Raw genomic sequence first — 13,711 nt, 5'->3', positions numbered from 1 at the left:
AAGGTGTGCATCACCACTACCCAGATGAGCATTTACAATTAATATAAGTCTCTGTGTGGTAATTTGGAAGTGGCTGCTGGAATGGGAAAATGTCTACCACTGAACACACTCACAAGGAGACTTTACGTTACTTAGTAAGACAGGACCACGTGTCTTCTCTGTCAAGTTATTAATATAGCTTGAAGTGTAGCCCTTTCTTTGGGCAAAAAGTGGCCATTTTTTTTTTTAAAGAGAGAAAAAGCCCAAACTTTAAAGTCGTTTTTTAAATGTAACATTTATTTCATGCTATGCCTTTGTATTTTCATACAGTCATCTTAAGATTTACAGTATAGATTTAATAAAGATAGCAAATCACTCTCACCAAATTTTAAAATAAAGCTATATATTAAGTACTTTTTAAAAAAAACTCATTTAACAATACCATATATGATCTTTGATGGTGAACTTCATTTTTGGCACACAGCTCTTTCGTCCTGGTGGTACTGCAACTGAAGAAATGTACGTCACACGTGAAGTGACGGGAAATCATGATTAATGTCAACAATCAGTTTCCACCAGCCAGCAACACCAGAGTGCTCTGGAGTTATTCTGATTATATATAGTCAAAGAAAAACAGGATTAATTCTTAGCAGCTGATAGAGAAGAGTCAGTACCAACATTATAAAATAGGCCTCGGAAGTTGATGTCTCCACAATGCATTTGAGGCATGATTTGGAAACTCAAGACTACCTACCATTTGAATGGAAAGCAGCAATACTCCTAATCTTAGTGTTTGTCCCTCCAAAGAAGCCACCTGTCACATGACGTCGGGAAGTCAGTCACACCCCATTTAGGCAAAGGTGACTCGTCTGACTCATGTTACCTACCATTTCTCAACTAGTCTCCTTAATTATTATGTCATTTGGGTATTACACGCAGCCGAGGTTTGCCTTAGACGTGGTGCTCTTCCTGCTTCTGCAGTGGTGGCATCAGAGGTGTGAGATACTAAGCCTAAAAAAATTATTCCTTAGATAGGGTCTCTGTGTGTGGCTCAGGGTGGCCTCAAACTCCATTCTCCAGCGAGTCTTCTCCTTGCTGTGGGCCACCATGCCTAGCCGTAATTAAATCCCAGAAGGCAGAAACCAAGGACAATGGCAGTTTTCAGTTCAACAAAAGATGATCTTAGAATTTACACATACAATACTAATATAGAAAGGAAAACCATCTTCCTTTTTGTCTCAAAACATAAAATATGGCACACAAACATCTGAAAAAAAGTCTTAAGAATTTTTTTTTTGCCTACTTTTGTTTTTGAGAGAAAGTCTCTATAGCCCAGGCTGGCCTTAAGCTCATGGCAACACCCTGTTTCAGCTTCCCAACATTCTGGGATTATAGGTGTGAGCCATCATGCCTGGCTTTGAAAGTATTTCTCTCTCTCTTGTTTTTTGAGACAGGGTTCTCTGTATAGCTTTGTTAGACCAGGCTGGCCTGGAACTCACAGAGATCCACCCGCCTCTGCCTCTCAAGTGCTGGGATTAAAGGTGTGCGCCCGGCTTCTGAAAATTATTTGTAAGGGAACAAGAAGTATGTGTCCAAGGTGTGCAGGTAAATGTCATCTCAGGCAGTAAATGTCATTTCCTCTTTGAACATCACAGACATACAAATACGCATGAAGACTAAACTCATTTAAAGCAAGCATGGTAGCTCAGGCCTGTAATTCTAGTCCTCAGAAGGCTGAAGCAGGGGAATTGCTATGAACTTGAGACTAGCCTATGTGTGCAATACAGTAAGTTCCCAGCCAACGTGGGCTACATTCAGAATAAGACCCTTGTATTTGAAACAAACAACAATAAAAGATGGCATTTCCTTCCCTTCCCAGACACCTGGCTCCACTTTCATTTTCTGAGTACATCATGTCATAGGGCTGTTTCAGCTGCAGAAGGCTCTACTGTAACAGGGCTGAGTGACAGGAGACTCAGAAAGTATCCCACTCAAGCTCCTACCCGACAAGCTTCATGAGCTTGGGGATAGCACAAGATTGGTCTATGCCTCATTTGTAAGTGAAATGAAATGGTTAAACTGTGTTCTACACAGCCATGGCAGCACTGGCATTTTAAGATCTACAGACTCTCAAAGTGTCACTAGAAATCAGACTTCATTGACACTCCCACCCAATGGCTGGGTAAGAATTTGAGTCCAGAGAGTTTAAAGCTTTCAATAACTACACTCAACTAACAGTGGCTCCTTCCTCCCATCTACTTTTAGAGAATTAGAAATGGTCACAAATTCCATGCAAGTCTTCTCATAAAAGATGGTGTCTATTTCCCTACTCCTGGATTCTGGGCTAGTTTTATTTTTTAAATTTACTTTTAAAGCTTATTTATCTTAATTGTACGTATATGGATGTTTTGTATGCACGCATGTATGTAGCTGGTGCCCACGGAGGTAAGAAAAATATATTGGATCCCCTGGAACTAGAGTGGCAGCCAGATGCGAGCCATTATATAGTGCTGGGAATCGAACTTGGGTCCTCTGGAAGAACAGCCTGTGCTCTTAAGCACTGCACTCTCTCTCCAACCTAGAGCTGCTTTTATGAATTGCTTTGGTTCACAAATGATGTGAACCATTTTGTGGTTTCAAAGTTTCCAATTTCTAAGCTAAAGGAGAGAATCAGTTGCAGGTTCTAGATTATTTGGGGTTACATGACCTGGAACTTTGGCAATTCAACTCAGGGCAAAGGTGACTTGCAGACAGACACATGAAACAATCTGTGTTAGGCAGATATCTGTCTCTATAACAAGGTACCTGTGATAATCAACCGATAAAGAGAAGGGCCGTTTTGGCTCACAGGTTTTGAGGTTTTAGTCCATGACTGATTGACCTCCCTGGGGCCTCTGATGAGTTAGTACATTGTGTGAGGGCAAACGGTGGAGACACACTGCTCACTAATCTCATGAAGAGAGAGGACTGGGCCCACAGTTCCATCAGGGGCAAATCCCAGGTACTTGTGGTTCTTTCACTCGGTCCCAACACCTTTCTAAATGCATCTAGGACAGCATCTCCTGCATCTCCAGCTTGGCCTCAGACTTGCTCTCTTACCAAGGCTGTACTGGACTCCTGATCCTCCGCTTCCATCCCAAGGCTGAGAGGTGGCAATGACACTGTAAACGTCACTTTGCTCTAACAGGGGCTGAGATGCGATTTACGGATCTGTGGGGTTTGGAGACCTTAGGGAAGGAACATTTTTGGGGGACCTGGCAAAGATTTCTCTAAGGAGATGACACCCAAAGGAGCTAATGAGAATAATTTTCCTGGGCAAAGAGGGAGAAGTAACATTCTAAAAATTAGATAACATGTTCATAAACATTGAATGAGCATTGAATGAGTAAGACAAGGTCCTAGGGTCATTGGAGTATTCATATTCACTAATTATTATATGAGGCTATGTGTGGTGTGTGTTCTTGGGTGAGTCCGTGTGTGTGTGTGTGTGTGTGTGTGTGTGTGTGTGTGTAGAGAGAGAGAGAGAGAGAGAGAGAGAGAGAGAGAGAGAGAGAGAGAGAGAGAGAGAAGAGAGAAAGAGAGAGAGAGAAAGGCCTTAACAACTCATGGTCCAAAGATATTTGCTGAGGCAGGAGGATTAGTGGGAGTTTGGGGACAGCCTGTGCTACATAGCAAGACCCATCTTTAAAACAAAGTCCTCTGGCATTTGACCTTTAAACTGGGGGTGAGAGGAACCAAATAAGAAGACACCGAACTCTTCTTCACTCCCTCCCTGATGGACAGAATGAGGGGGTGTGTGTAGTACAGGGAAATTCTAGGATCTAGGGTCAAGGCAAAGGGCATTCAGAGAAGACCGTAGTGCCCACAGCCATCCCTTTTTCTTTCGTCTGTCTCATCTGTAAGGGTTATCCTATCCGAATGTGGTGCCGTGCACCTGTAACCCCACTTAGGAAGTGGGGGATCATCAGTTTGGCACTGACTCACAACAAGCATAAATTAAAGCCATGTGGTAAGGTTCCCTACTTAGTTGCTGGGCTGTTTTGAGCGTATGATGAACCAATCTGTGCTGTGAGTGGGTTTCTGCATTTATAGAACGGGTGATGATGGTATTGACCTCTCTGGCCAATGTGAACTATCCTATATCACTTCAAAATCCTATTTTCTTACTAGAGCTAGAAAAATGTATGTATGTATGTATGTATGTATGTATGTATGTATGTATGTATGCACTAACAAAATTCATTCCACCAGGTACCAATGCATGACAATCACCTCCCACTAAGAAATTACTGAGGTATAACAATTACTTTGTTAATGCATAAGAAAGTAGGCTCTCGGTTCAAAATATACTACATAAAAGGACTGTCTCATTTGGTACTCTGAGGAATCTCCTGGATTTTTGAGATAGGGTCTCCTATATCTCAGGCTCATTTTGAACACTTCCTGGGTGCTGGGATTACAGGCCTGTGCTGCCACACCTGGTTCAAAGGAAGTCTTTTCTAGATCAAAGAAACATGCACAAGTGAGGTGAAGAATTCTCACGCAAGATGCAGACTGGAATGGCAATCGGACTCCTAACTGAGCAGAGCGTCCTGTGACATTAGGAGACTTGTAAAGATCCGGGCTGAGAAGTCATTTTGAGTGTCAAGTTGGTTGCCATGAAGCCAAGTCCCTTAAAGGTTGCTGCTCGCGGAGTGCAATCTTGTCAGAGGTCTGACTTTGAGTGTTCCTTGGGTACGGACAGACCTCTTTGCTTTCACACCCAGAATATTTCGAACGAACTCCAGAAGGCTGCGGGAGCCGATTCACGGGACGAAAGCACTCAGGCCAGCGAGGAAAAGAGGGTCAGGCAGTTGTGGGCATTGTCTCCTTGTCCATTTCCACCTCCCATGACACAGAGTTTTGTTTTCTTTTTCACCTCGTGCCATAACCAAAAAAGGTTAAGCTGAAATTGGTGATCAAGGCAGAAATTAAGGAAAAGTCAGTAGCGAGGGGTTACCGGGCGAGGCCCCGCCTTAAAAGAAAGAAAGAAAATCTAAACAGAGAGGAAAAAGTTACTTTGTGATAATGGTTTTTAAGTAGCTGAACACTTAAGAACCTTCTTGCACATTCTTGTTAGCGGGTTACATTCCTAGGTGCCCCGTTTTCATTTTAAGCTGGTGGAATCTAGGCTTACTGAATAGCTTCAGGCTAATTTTGCTGAAAACCATTTTTGTTAATGTGGGGTCTCATTATGTGGCTCATCCACCAGAATTCAAGTGATCCTCCTGCCTCAGTATCCAGGACCGCTGGTGCCATTTCATTACTCCCGCCATCAAAGCACAACGGAAGTGATGTAAACTATGTAATAACTATCCTAAGAACTCCTAGAAAAGACATTTCCCCCACGTTGCTATTTTAGCTTTCTAACAACTTTCTGCAAACGTGAAAACCCATGATTGGGGACTGTGGACTGGGCTCCAGTAAGGGAATTCTACGCCACAGGGAAACAGTTTCCCGGTTGCCACCTACGTTGGCACAAGCACATGGTTTTGGAGACAGGCACTCACACTGTGAGCTGAGGCTACCCTTGCACTTGCAGCCCTGATCCTGCCTTGACCTCCTGAGTGCTGGGATTATAGACTTTTGAGCCACCACACCCCTGCTATGTTTTTTTTTTAAATGTATGACCCGGTTCTTCCACATTCAAACACTGCATATAAGTCAAGGTGCGTATGGACAGAGAAAAGATCCGCATGTCCCAATTATCCATTTGTCTGCCCATCGTTGCCATGTCATTTGTCGTGTTGTTCTGGGACGGGGCATCAGCGGCGAGGTGTCCTTGCTCAGCAGTCCAACTCCTCCATGACTTCCATGACGATTGTCCTTGGGCCTGTGAGAATCAGGTTGCTCACGGTGCGGTAGTCTACATTCAGCACGTTGAGCCCATTGACAGAGACGACGAACTGGCAGACCTAGAGAGGAAGGGCAGAAAGAAAGTACATCAATCAGCTCGGGCTGGGGATGTAGCTCAGTCGATGAAATGCCTGCCCAGGGTGTTCATGGTCCCGGCATTTGAGGGGCGGAGAAGCAGGGTCGGAGTGGTTACTCTAGGCTATATAAGAAGCCAGTCTGGGGTAAGTGAGATGTGGTTGTCTCCAGACACATAGACACAGACAGACAGACAGACAGACAGACAGACACACTTATAGTTATCAATTTTTTCATAGGCTTAGTGTGGCCCAACATTTTTCTTAAAATAGCCAAGTCCAACCAGCTAGCTACTCTGATTCAATCATCTTCCTTCCTTCCTTCCTTCCTTCCTTCCTTCCTTCCTTCCTTCCTTCCTTCCTTCCTTCCTTCCTTCCTTCCTTCCTTCCTTCTCTTTTGTTTTTTTGAGACAGGGTTTCTCTGTATTGCTTTGGAGGCTGTCCTGGAACTAGCTTTGTATATCAGACTGGCCTCAAACTCACAGAGATCTGTCTGCCTCTTCCTCTCGAGTGATGAGATTAAAGGCGTGAGCCACCAATGCCCGGCTGATTGAATCGTTTCTAAAAGGACACACTTTTTCTACAGGGCAGGATAACGGAAAAAAAGCATTTTACAAAAATTGGACTTAAATCCTAACTCTGAATCTTATTAGCTTATATTACTTAGTTATATTTCTAAGTTTAATTTCCATCTATTGTATGGTACCGACCTCATATGACTGTTGCAAGAATTCCAAGACAGAGTACATGAAGCTTTTATTAAAGTGGGCCAATCTATGGGGATTCACAATCTTGTAGTTGTTGTGCTTGTGGCTATAATTATTTGCATGGGCCCCTGCCCATCCTACATTATTGTTAGTAGTGCCTCCTTTCACTCACCAAAGCATCTGGCTAATGCTAATCTCTATATATCACCCTGGTGACCATCCTTATGAACATGGAAAAGTTAGTGAAAATTAGAGCATCATTCAGTTACAAGCACCATTTCCACACTAGCTGGTCAGCCAGTCCAGCCCAAAATAGCTAGCACTAGGTTCAGTGAGAAATCCTATGTCAAAAATTATATGGAGAGTGATAGAGGAAGATACTTGCTGTAGCCCCTCCAGCCTCTTTAGGCACATGCACTAGCTAGAATCTACACATACATACACACACAGAGACACATCAACAGACACGGACACACACATACAGAAAGACAGAGAGAAAGATAAAGAAGACTAAAAAAAGGAGTTATGCTCAGCTGTTAAAGTGCCAACCATTCAAGCCTGAGAACCAGAGTCTGGATCCCCAGGAACCCATGTGTGGTTGTTCGAATAAGAATGGCCCCCATACGCTCATATATTTGAATCCTTAGTCACTAGGGAGTGGTACTATTTAAAAGGATTAGAAGGATTAGGAGGTGTTGTCTTGTTGGAGTAGGTATGGCCTTGTTGGAGGAAATATGTCACTGGGGGTGGGCTCTGAGGTTCCAAAAACCTCAAGCAACGACCAGTGCCTGCCCCTCGAGGCCTGTGAACCAGGATGTAGCTCTGTAGTTCTCAGCTACTGCTCCAGCTCCAGTGTTACCAGGTCCATGTCATGATGATAATGGATTAAGCCTCTGAAACTGTAAGCCAGCCCCCAATTAAATGGTTTCTTTCATAAGAGTTGTCTTGTACATGGTGTCTCTCCATAGTAGTCATTACTGACTAAGTCATCATGTAAATGTCAGGTGTGTGTGTGGCAGATCCCCTATAACCCCAGCACTTGGAAGGCAGAAACAGAGATTCTAGAAACAAGCTGGCGTGAGCCATATCTGTGAGTTCTGGGTTGCCTTACTGAGAAGGGTGAAGAGTGATTGATGTCAATCTTGGATCTTCACAGGTACATGCAAGAGTACACACACACACACACACACACACACACACACACACACACACACACACAGGAGGAAAGTTAAAGCCAGTGAGCAGGAAGAAGGAAAGAAGTGAGAGAGAAGCAGAGGTGACTGAGATGATTAATCCAGTGATGCTTTCTCTGAGGGCCTCACCATCTCAAGCCTGTAAGTTCATTGTCTGGACAGTTCACATGCATGCCTGTGAGAAATACAAATTAATTCAGTGTGGAAAACTAAAAAGAATGTGAGAAAGACTCAAACCTTTGGGAACCCACCATTTCATTTTTTTATTGACCTTTGGCACAGTAATGGCAATATAAACTTAAACTTAAAATCAAGTCCCAAAATAATCAACACCTAATGCCTGCACATACCCAAGTTGGGAAACATCAGAATCACAGCTTTGTTTCTGAATTTTTTTTTATAAAAAATGTTACAGGATTTAGAACCCTAATATAGGGATTTATGACTTATGTCCCTTTGATGGTGACTTTAATTTAAGTAGGTCACTTCTCCTCTTTTATATCATGTGCTTTCTGATATAAATACACCTCATTTGGAGCTGCGGATGTAGCTCAGTTGGAAGAGAACTTGCCTTGGATGCACAGAGCCTTGGCTTGACTCCCAGGACCTTAAAAGCTCAGTGCCTGGCAATATGCATGTGTAACATTAGCACCTTGGTCCAGTGGAGGCTGGAGGGTCAGAAGTTAGCGATTAACCTTGGCTGGTTGGAGGCCAGCCTGGGCTACATGAGACTCTGTCTCAAAAAATAAATAAATAAAAAAGCATTACTCAGTTGTAAAATCAACAGGTTAAAAAATGCATATTCATCCATACATAATGGATTTAAAACATTCTGGAAGACATCACACAAATGCTGGGCTTGCTAACTCCTCTCTCTTTAAAAAGAATGGTCATTTCCTAGCCAGCGGTGGTGGCACATGCCTTTAATCCCAGCACTCGGGAGGCAGAGGCAGGTGGATCTCTGTGAGTTCGAGGCTAGCCTGGTCTACAGAGCTAGTTTCACAACAGCTAGGGCTGTTACACAGAGAAACCCTGTCTTGAAAACAAACAAACAAACAAACAAAAAACACAAAACAAAGAAATCATGGCTACATGAGTAGAAAGTGTAATGTAGCAAACACAATCATATTTCTTCAGTAAACATGAACCTTGACATTTCCGCTCCTTACTCAGACATGTCTAGAGTATAATCAGCAGTTTTCAACCATGGTCAAATTCATAGTGATACTGAGGTCACAATGCCTGATCACAATTCACCCAGAACGGAGCACTTGTGGGGGCATTTTAGCACTGACCTAACTAAGCTGTTGACTTGTTTTCCTCTGCCAAAGAATGAGAGGAATGTCACCCCCTCCCACCCAGGGTGCTGGACTTCAGATCTGGGTTCCTCTCTCCAAAAGATGCCTTTGTGTTGCTAAAGGGGAAGACAGTTGCCAGCTAACCCTCCACGTCTCCGGGATAATTTGTGTCTCTGAATCACACTGTGGTCATATTAGTCATTCGGGCTTCACCACAATTATGTTCTGATGTCCCACACCATTTGTCTTAACTAGTCAACATGGGGGCATTAGGAACATCACATAGAAATCTAAATAAATTCAAGTCTCTGGAGGACAATGTGGAAATGGCATCATAACAGGTCCGATGGTCACGTGACTGCTAGGCCCTTCTAAACTGGGCAAGTGACTTCTCAAATACCATATACCTTTATTTTAAATTTATTTATATATATTTGTGTGTGTGTGTGTATACGTGTGCACGCTAGCATGAGTTTGTGTGTAGAGTCCTGAAGGCACATCCCCCAGATCTGGAGTTGCAGGCAGTTGTGACCTTGGTGCGCATGCCTGGAAGCAAGGCCGGGTCTTCTGCAAGAGCAGCAAGCGATCTTAACCACAGAGCCATCTTTCCAGTCCCACCACAACCCTTTCTACTCCTGCCTTGTCTTCCCACTTAGCTGATGGCTACTTGAGCTTAAGAGCCTGGTTCAGGCTGGGCAGAGGTAAAGGAGAGGGTGGCTTGAAGCTTCAAAGACGGAAAGGCATTTTAACAGTCTCCTGCTAAACCACTGCACTTCAAAGCTTCCCCATGAACTAACGACTGTAAGGGCCCACATCCCATCCCCATTGTAGGTATTTTGGCCATCAGCACACTTGACAAAAATGCCCCCTCGCTATGAATAAACATGGTCCCACCTAAGGTCAGACTAAGCCTCTAGGTTTTTTTTTCTGCTTTCATCTCTCTACAGCTGCTTTTTAAAAAATAATGTAACACATTTATCCACCAACTAATCAAAGAGAAATAAAATTTGGTATATCCATCCTGTGGGATATTAGTTTCAGCCACAAAAGAAAACAAACTGTAAAAAAGACAAACACACAACAGTAATAACAAAACAGCGGGCAACTTTATAATAAACTCCATCACTGTGTGTAAACCTTTTTTATTTTCCTGTTTTGAGACACTGTCTTTAGCTCAGGCTAGCCTCAAAGTCCCTGTGTAGCAGAGTATTACCATAACTTCTTTTTCTCTACCTCCTAAGTACTATAGCTAACAGGCTTGAGCTGCCACACCCCTCTCCCTCCCCCAATCCCGGAACTCTACTTGTCACTCACGCAGTCAACGTAACCAAGCCTGGCCAGTCAAAATCAGTCTCTTAGGTCATCCATTCTGGGGATGAGTAACATGAGACACCTTATTCCTAAATCCAGAGGTCTTCCCTCCTCCTGTCCTTGGTCAACCTTGGGTCACATGACTTACTCTTTTATTGTCTTACTGTCTGATAGCTCCCAATTAACCTAATTCCAGCAATGTCAGAGAGGTCAGTGTTCAAGGTCACATAACTAAGTGGAATTTGAATTTCAAGTAACCGAACAGCTATATCTGAATACAATCTTGTAAGGAAGATATACATACAAGCTCTAAGGAAAGCAGAGGACCTGAAGGTGGTGTGTGAGTACACATGTGTGTGATGTATGTGTGTTTGTATACGTACACGGACCAGGTGTGGTGCATTTTTGCAGCTACAAGTTGTATAGAGTTGCATAGTGACACTAACCTCTTAACCAACATCCCCCCCCCCCCCATCACTGTCTTGTTCTCCATCTCCTGGCCACCCCATCTCTCTCTCTCTCATGTCCCCACTCTGAGACAGCTTTTTACTCTCCCCTCCCTCCCCGATAAGCCTTTTGCTTATTGATGTCTTTACAGCTCACATTGGCGGAGCGAAAATGAAGGAAGGGACCAGTCCCCCACCCCCCACACACTTTAGCTGCAGAAAAGACATGTAGGCCTCTGACTCAGCACGTGTCTGACCTTGCTAGGCTGCCCCAGTCACTAGGAGGTCAGATACGCTCCTTGTGGCAAGGAACCAATCAGAAGTTAGCTGGTGGGATTCTGGATGTGGTACAACAGTGACTTGTAGAGCATAGCAACCTCCCTGGGAGGGCCTACGGGCCATAACAACCAGTTGACCAATCAACACAGGACAGGTTGTAGGAGCCCGGAAGCGCACTAATCCTGAGACTGTTTCATACCCCTAGACATCCCCTTATGATGCCTTATAAGTTTCCCGCCTCAAGTTTTCTCGGGGACCTTCTCCAGCCATCTGCTGTGATGAGCGGGCCGAGTTAATGGGGTCAGTTCATAAAACAATAAAAGACTCTTTGCTTTTGCATCGAAATGGATCTCTTGGTGATTTTGGGGGTTCAGAATCTGGGGATAACAAAGGGTACCTCTGTCTTATCATTGCACCATGCATACAGAGTTCAGAGCATTAGATGCCTTCCTCAATTGCTCTCCACATTATTTAAGATTTATTTGTTATATACACAGTGTTTTGCCTGCATGTATATCTGCAGGCCAGAAGAGGGCACCAGATCTCATTGTAGATGGTTGTGAGTCATCATGTGGTTGCTGGGAATTGAACTCAGGACCTCTTGAAGAGAAACCAGTGCTCTTTCTTACCCTCTGAGCCGTCTCTCCCGCCCTCCACCTTATTTCTTGAGACCAGATCTTTCACTGAACCTGGGGCTCACTGATGCAGCTATGGTGGCTGGCTGGCAAGTTCTAAGCAGCCTCATGTCTGCCCTGTGCTGGGGTTATGGGTGTGAATGGCCAGGCCTGGCTTTTGCACACGGCTACTAGGAGTTGAACTTAGGTCGTCACTGCCTGTGGAGCAAGGCCTTTACTTACTAAGCCACGTCCACAGCCCTTGTTACTGGTTTTTCCTCTCCATTCTTTAACGTTAAGACAGTCCTAGGGCTGCTCAAACACTCATGGTGTGCTGGCACACTCCCACAATCTGAGGCTGAGGAGGTAGGATTGAGAGCTCAAATCCTGACAGGACTGTAGAGTAAGAATCAGAGTCAAAAAATCCAACACGCAATGCGGATATGGTATACACTTAGAATCCCAGCATCAAGGAGGTGAGATAGGAGGACCAGACCAGCAGTTTCACTGCATACTTTAGTCACAGCCAGCCTGAACTACATGAAGCTCTCTCACAAAACCTCAAACAACACAAAAATCTAAAAAAATGTATGATGCTGATGTGTAGGCTCTTTCACTTCCATAACACGATTTTTAGTCAAGTAAGCCTGGATATAAAATAACCATAATATCTTAGTTAGGGTTTCTATTAATGTGCTGAAACACCTTGACCAAAAATGCTTTAGGGAGGAAAGGGTTTATTTGGCTCACATCGTAGTCCATCATTGAAGTCAGGGCAGGGACTCAGACAGGGCAGGAACCTGGAGGCAGGAGCTGATGCAGAGGCCATGGAGGGTGCTGCTCACTGGCTTGTTCATCATGGCTTGCTCAGCCTGCTTTCTTTTCTTTTGTCTTTTTCGAGACTCTTCCCCCCCCTCACTTTATAGACCAGGCTGGCCTCGAACTCACAGAGAGATCCGCCTGCCTCTGCCTCCCGAGTGCTGGGATGAAAGCCATGTGCCACCACCGCCCAGCTTCAGCGTGCTTTCTTATAGGACCCAGGACTACCAGTCCAGGGATGGTATCACCCGTAATGGGGCTGGGCCCTCCCCCATCGATAACTAATTAAGAAAATGCCTTACAGCTGGGTCTTATGGAGACACTTTCTCAATTCAGAGTCCCTCCTTTGAGATAACTCTAGTTTGTGTGTCAAGTTGACACAGTACTAACAAGCACACATGGAAACACACACCTGTAATCTACCAATTGAGGATGTTGAGACAGGAAGATGGTGAGTTTGAGGCCAGTCTGGGCTATGAAGGAAGACCCTGTCTCCAACAAAGAAAGGAAAAAAAAAAAAAGGCTAACCATATTGTCTACACGTAAGAAACAAAGACTGTACCTTCTAGGACCCACCAGGTCCACAGAACAAATCTGAGGGCACCCTCGGTTATACAGTGAGACCCTATCTCAAACATAAAACTGAAACTAACAACAAAAAAAGGGGGAGTTGCTTTTTCACTCCACTTCCCTTCTACTTATAATTCTCACAATGACATGCTTTCAGGGACAGATTAGGGGCTGGACAAATGGCTCAGTAAGTAAGAGTGCTTGCTACAAAAGAGCGGACACCTGAGTTCAGAGCCCCAGCGCCTTTTACGTGGGCGCTGGGCTCTCATACATGCCTGAGCTCTCCTCTTGGGAGGGGAGAGGCAGGAGAACGGCTGAGGCTTACTGGCTAGCCAGTTTAGGCAGAGAAAAATCTGGTGAGCACTAGGCTTTAGAGAGCCTGTCTAAAGGAGTGAATGGGAAATGACAGAGCGGCCTCCCAGTGTTTTCTTCTGATGTCTGTATACATATCTATCCTTTGTGTCACGTGCACATGCAGGAACATCACAAGCACGCACACACACACACACACACACACAAACACACA

The 13,711-nt window shown here is 44.3% G+C and overlaps 1 protein-coding gene across 2 annotated transcripts in view; it reads right to left on the bottom strand.

Annotated features, from left to right (window-relative positions):
* Positions 1 to 255: 255 nt before the first annotated feature.
* Positions 256 to 13,711, bottom strand: part of Deptor (DEP domain containing MTOR interacting protein) — a 152,231-nt gene continuing 138,775 nt past the window's right edge. The window contains exons 9-10 of one of the 2 annotated variants that reach the window (XM_040730377.1): positions 7,978 to 8,023; positions 5,804 to 5,933 (exon numbers count right to left, since the gene is read on the bottom strand). In XM_040730377.1, the coding sequence (XP_040586311.1) occupies positions 8,012 to 8,023 (12 nt within the window). In that variant the 3' untranslated portion in view covers positions 5,804 to 5,933; positions 7,978 to 8,011. Of the gene's footprint in view, positions 5,934 to 7,977; positions 8,024 to 13,711 lie in introns of both variants that reach the window. The other variant, XM_040730375.1, reaches the window with a different exon arrangement.

Source organism: Mesocricetus auratus, unplaced genomic scaffold, assembly GCF_017639785.1.
Source record: "Mesocricetus auratus isolate SY011 unplaced genomic scaffold, BCM_Maur_2.0 Super-Scaffold_100023, whole genome shotgun sequence".
Taxonomy (NCBI): Eukaryota; Metazoa; Chordata; class Mammalia; order Rodentia; family Cricetidae; genus Mesocricetus; species Mesocricetus auratus.
Note: the sequence above shows the minus strand (reverse complement) of the source record. Positions and strands in the feature narration are given on the sequence as shown.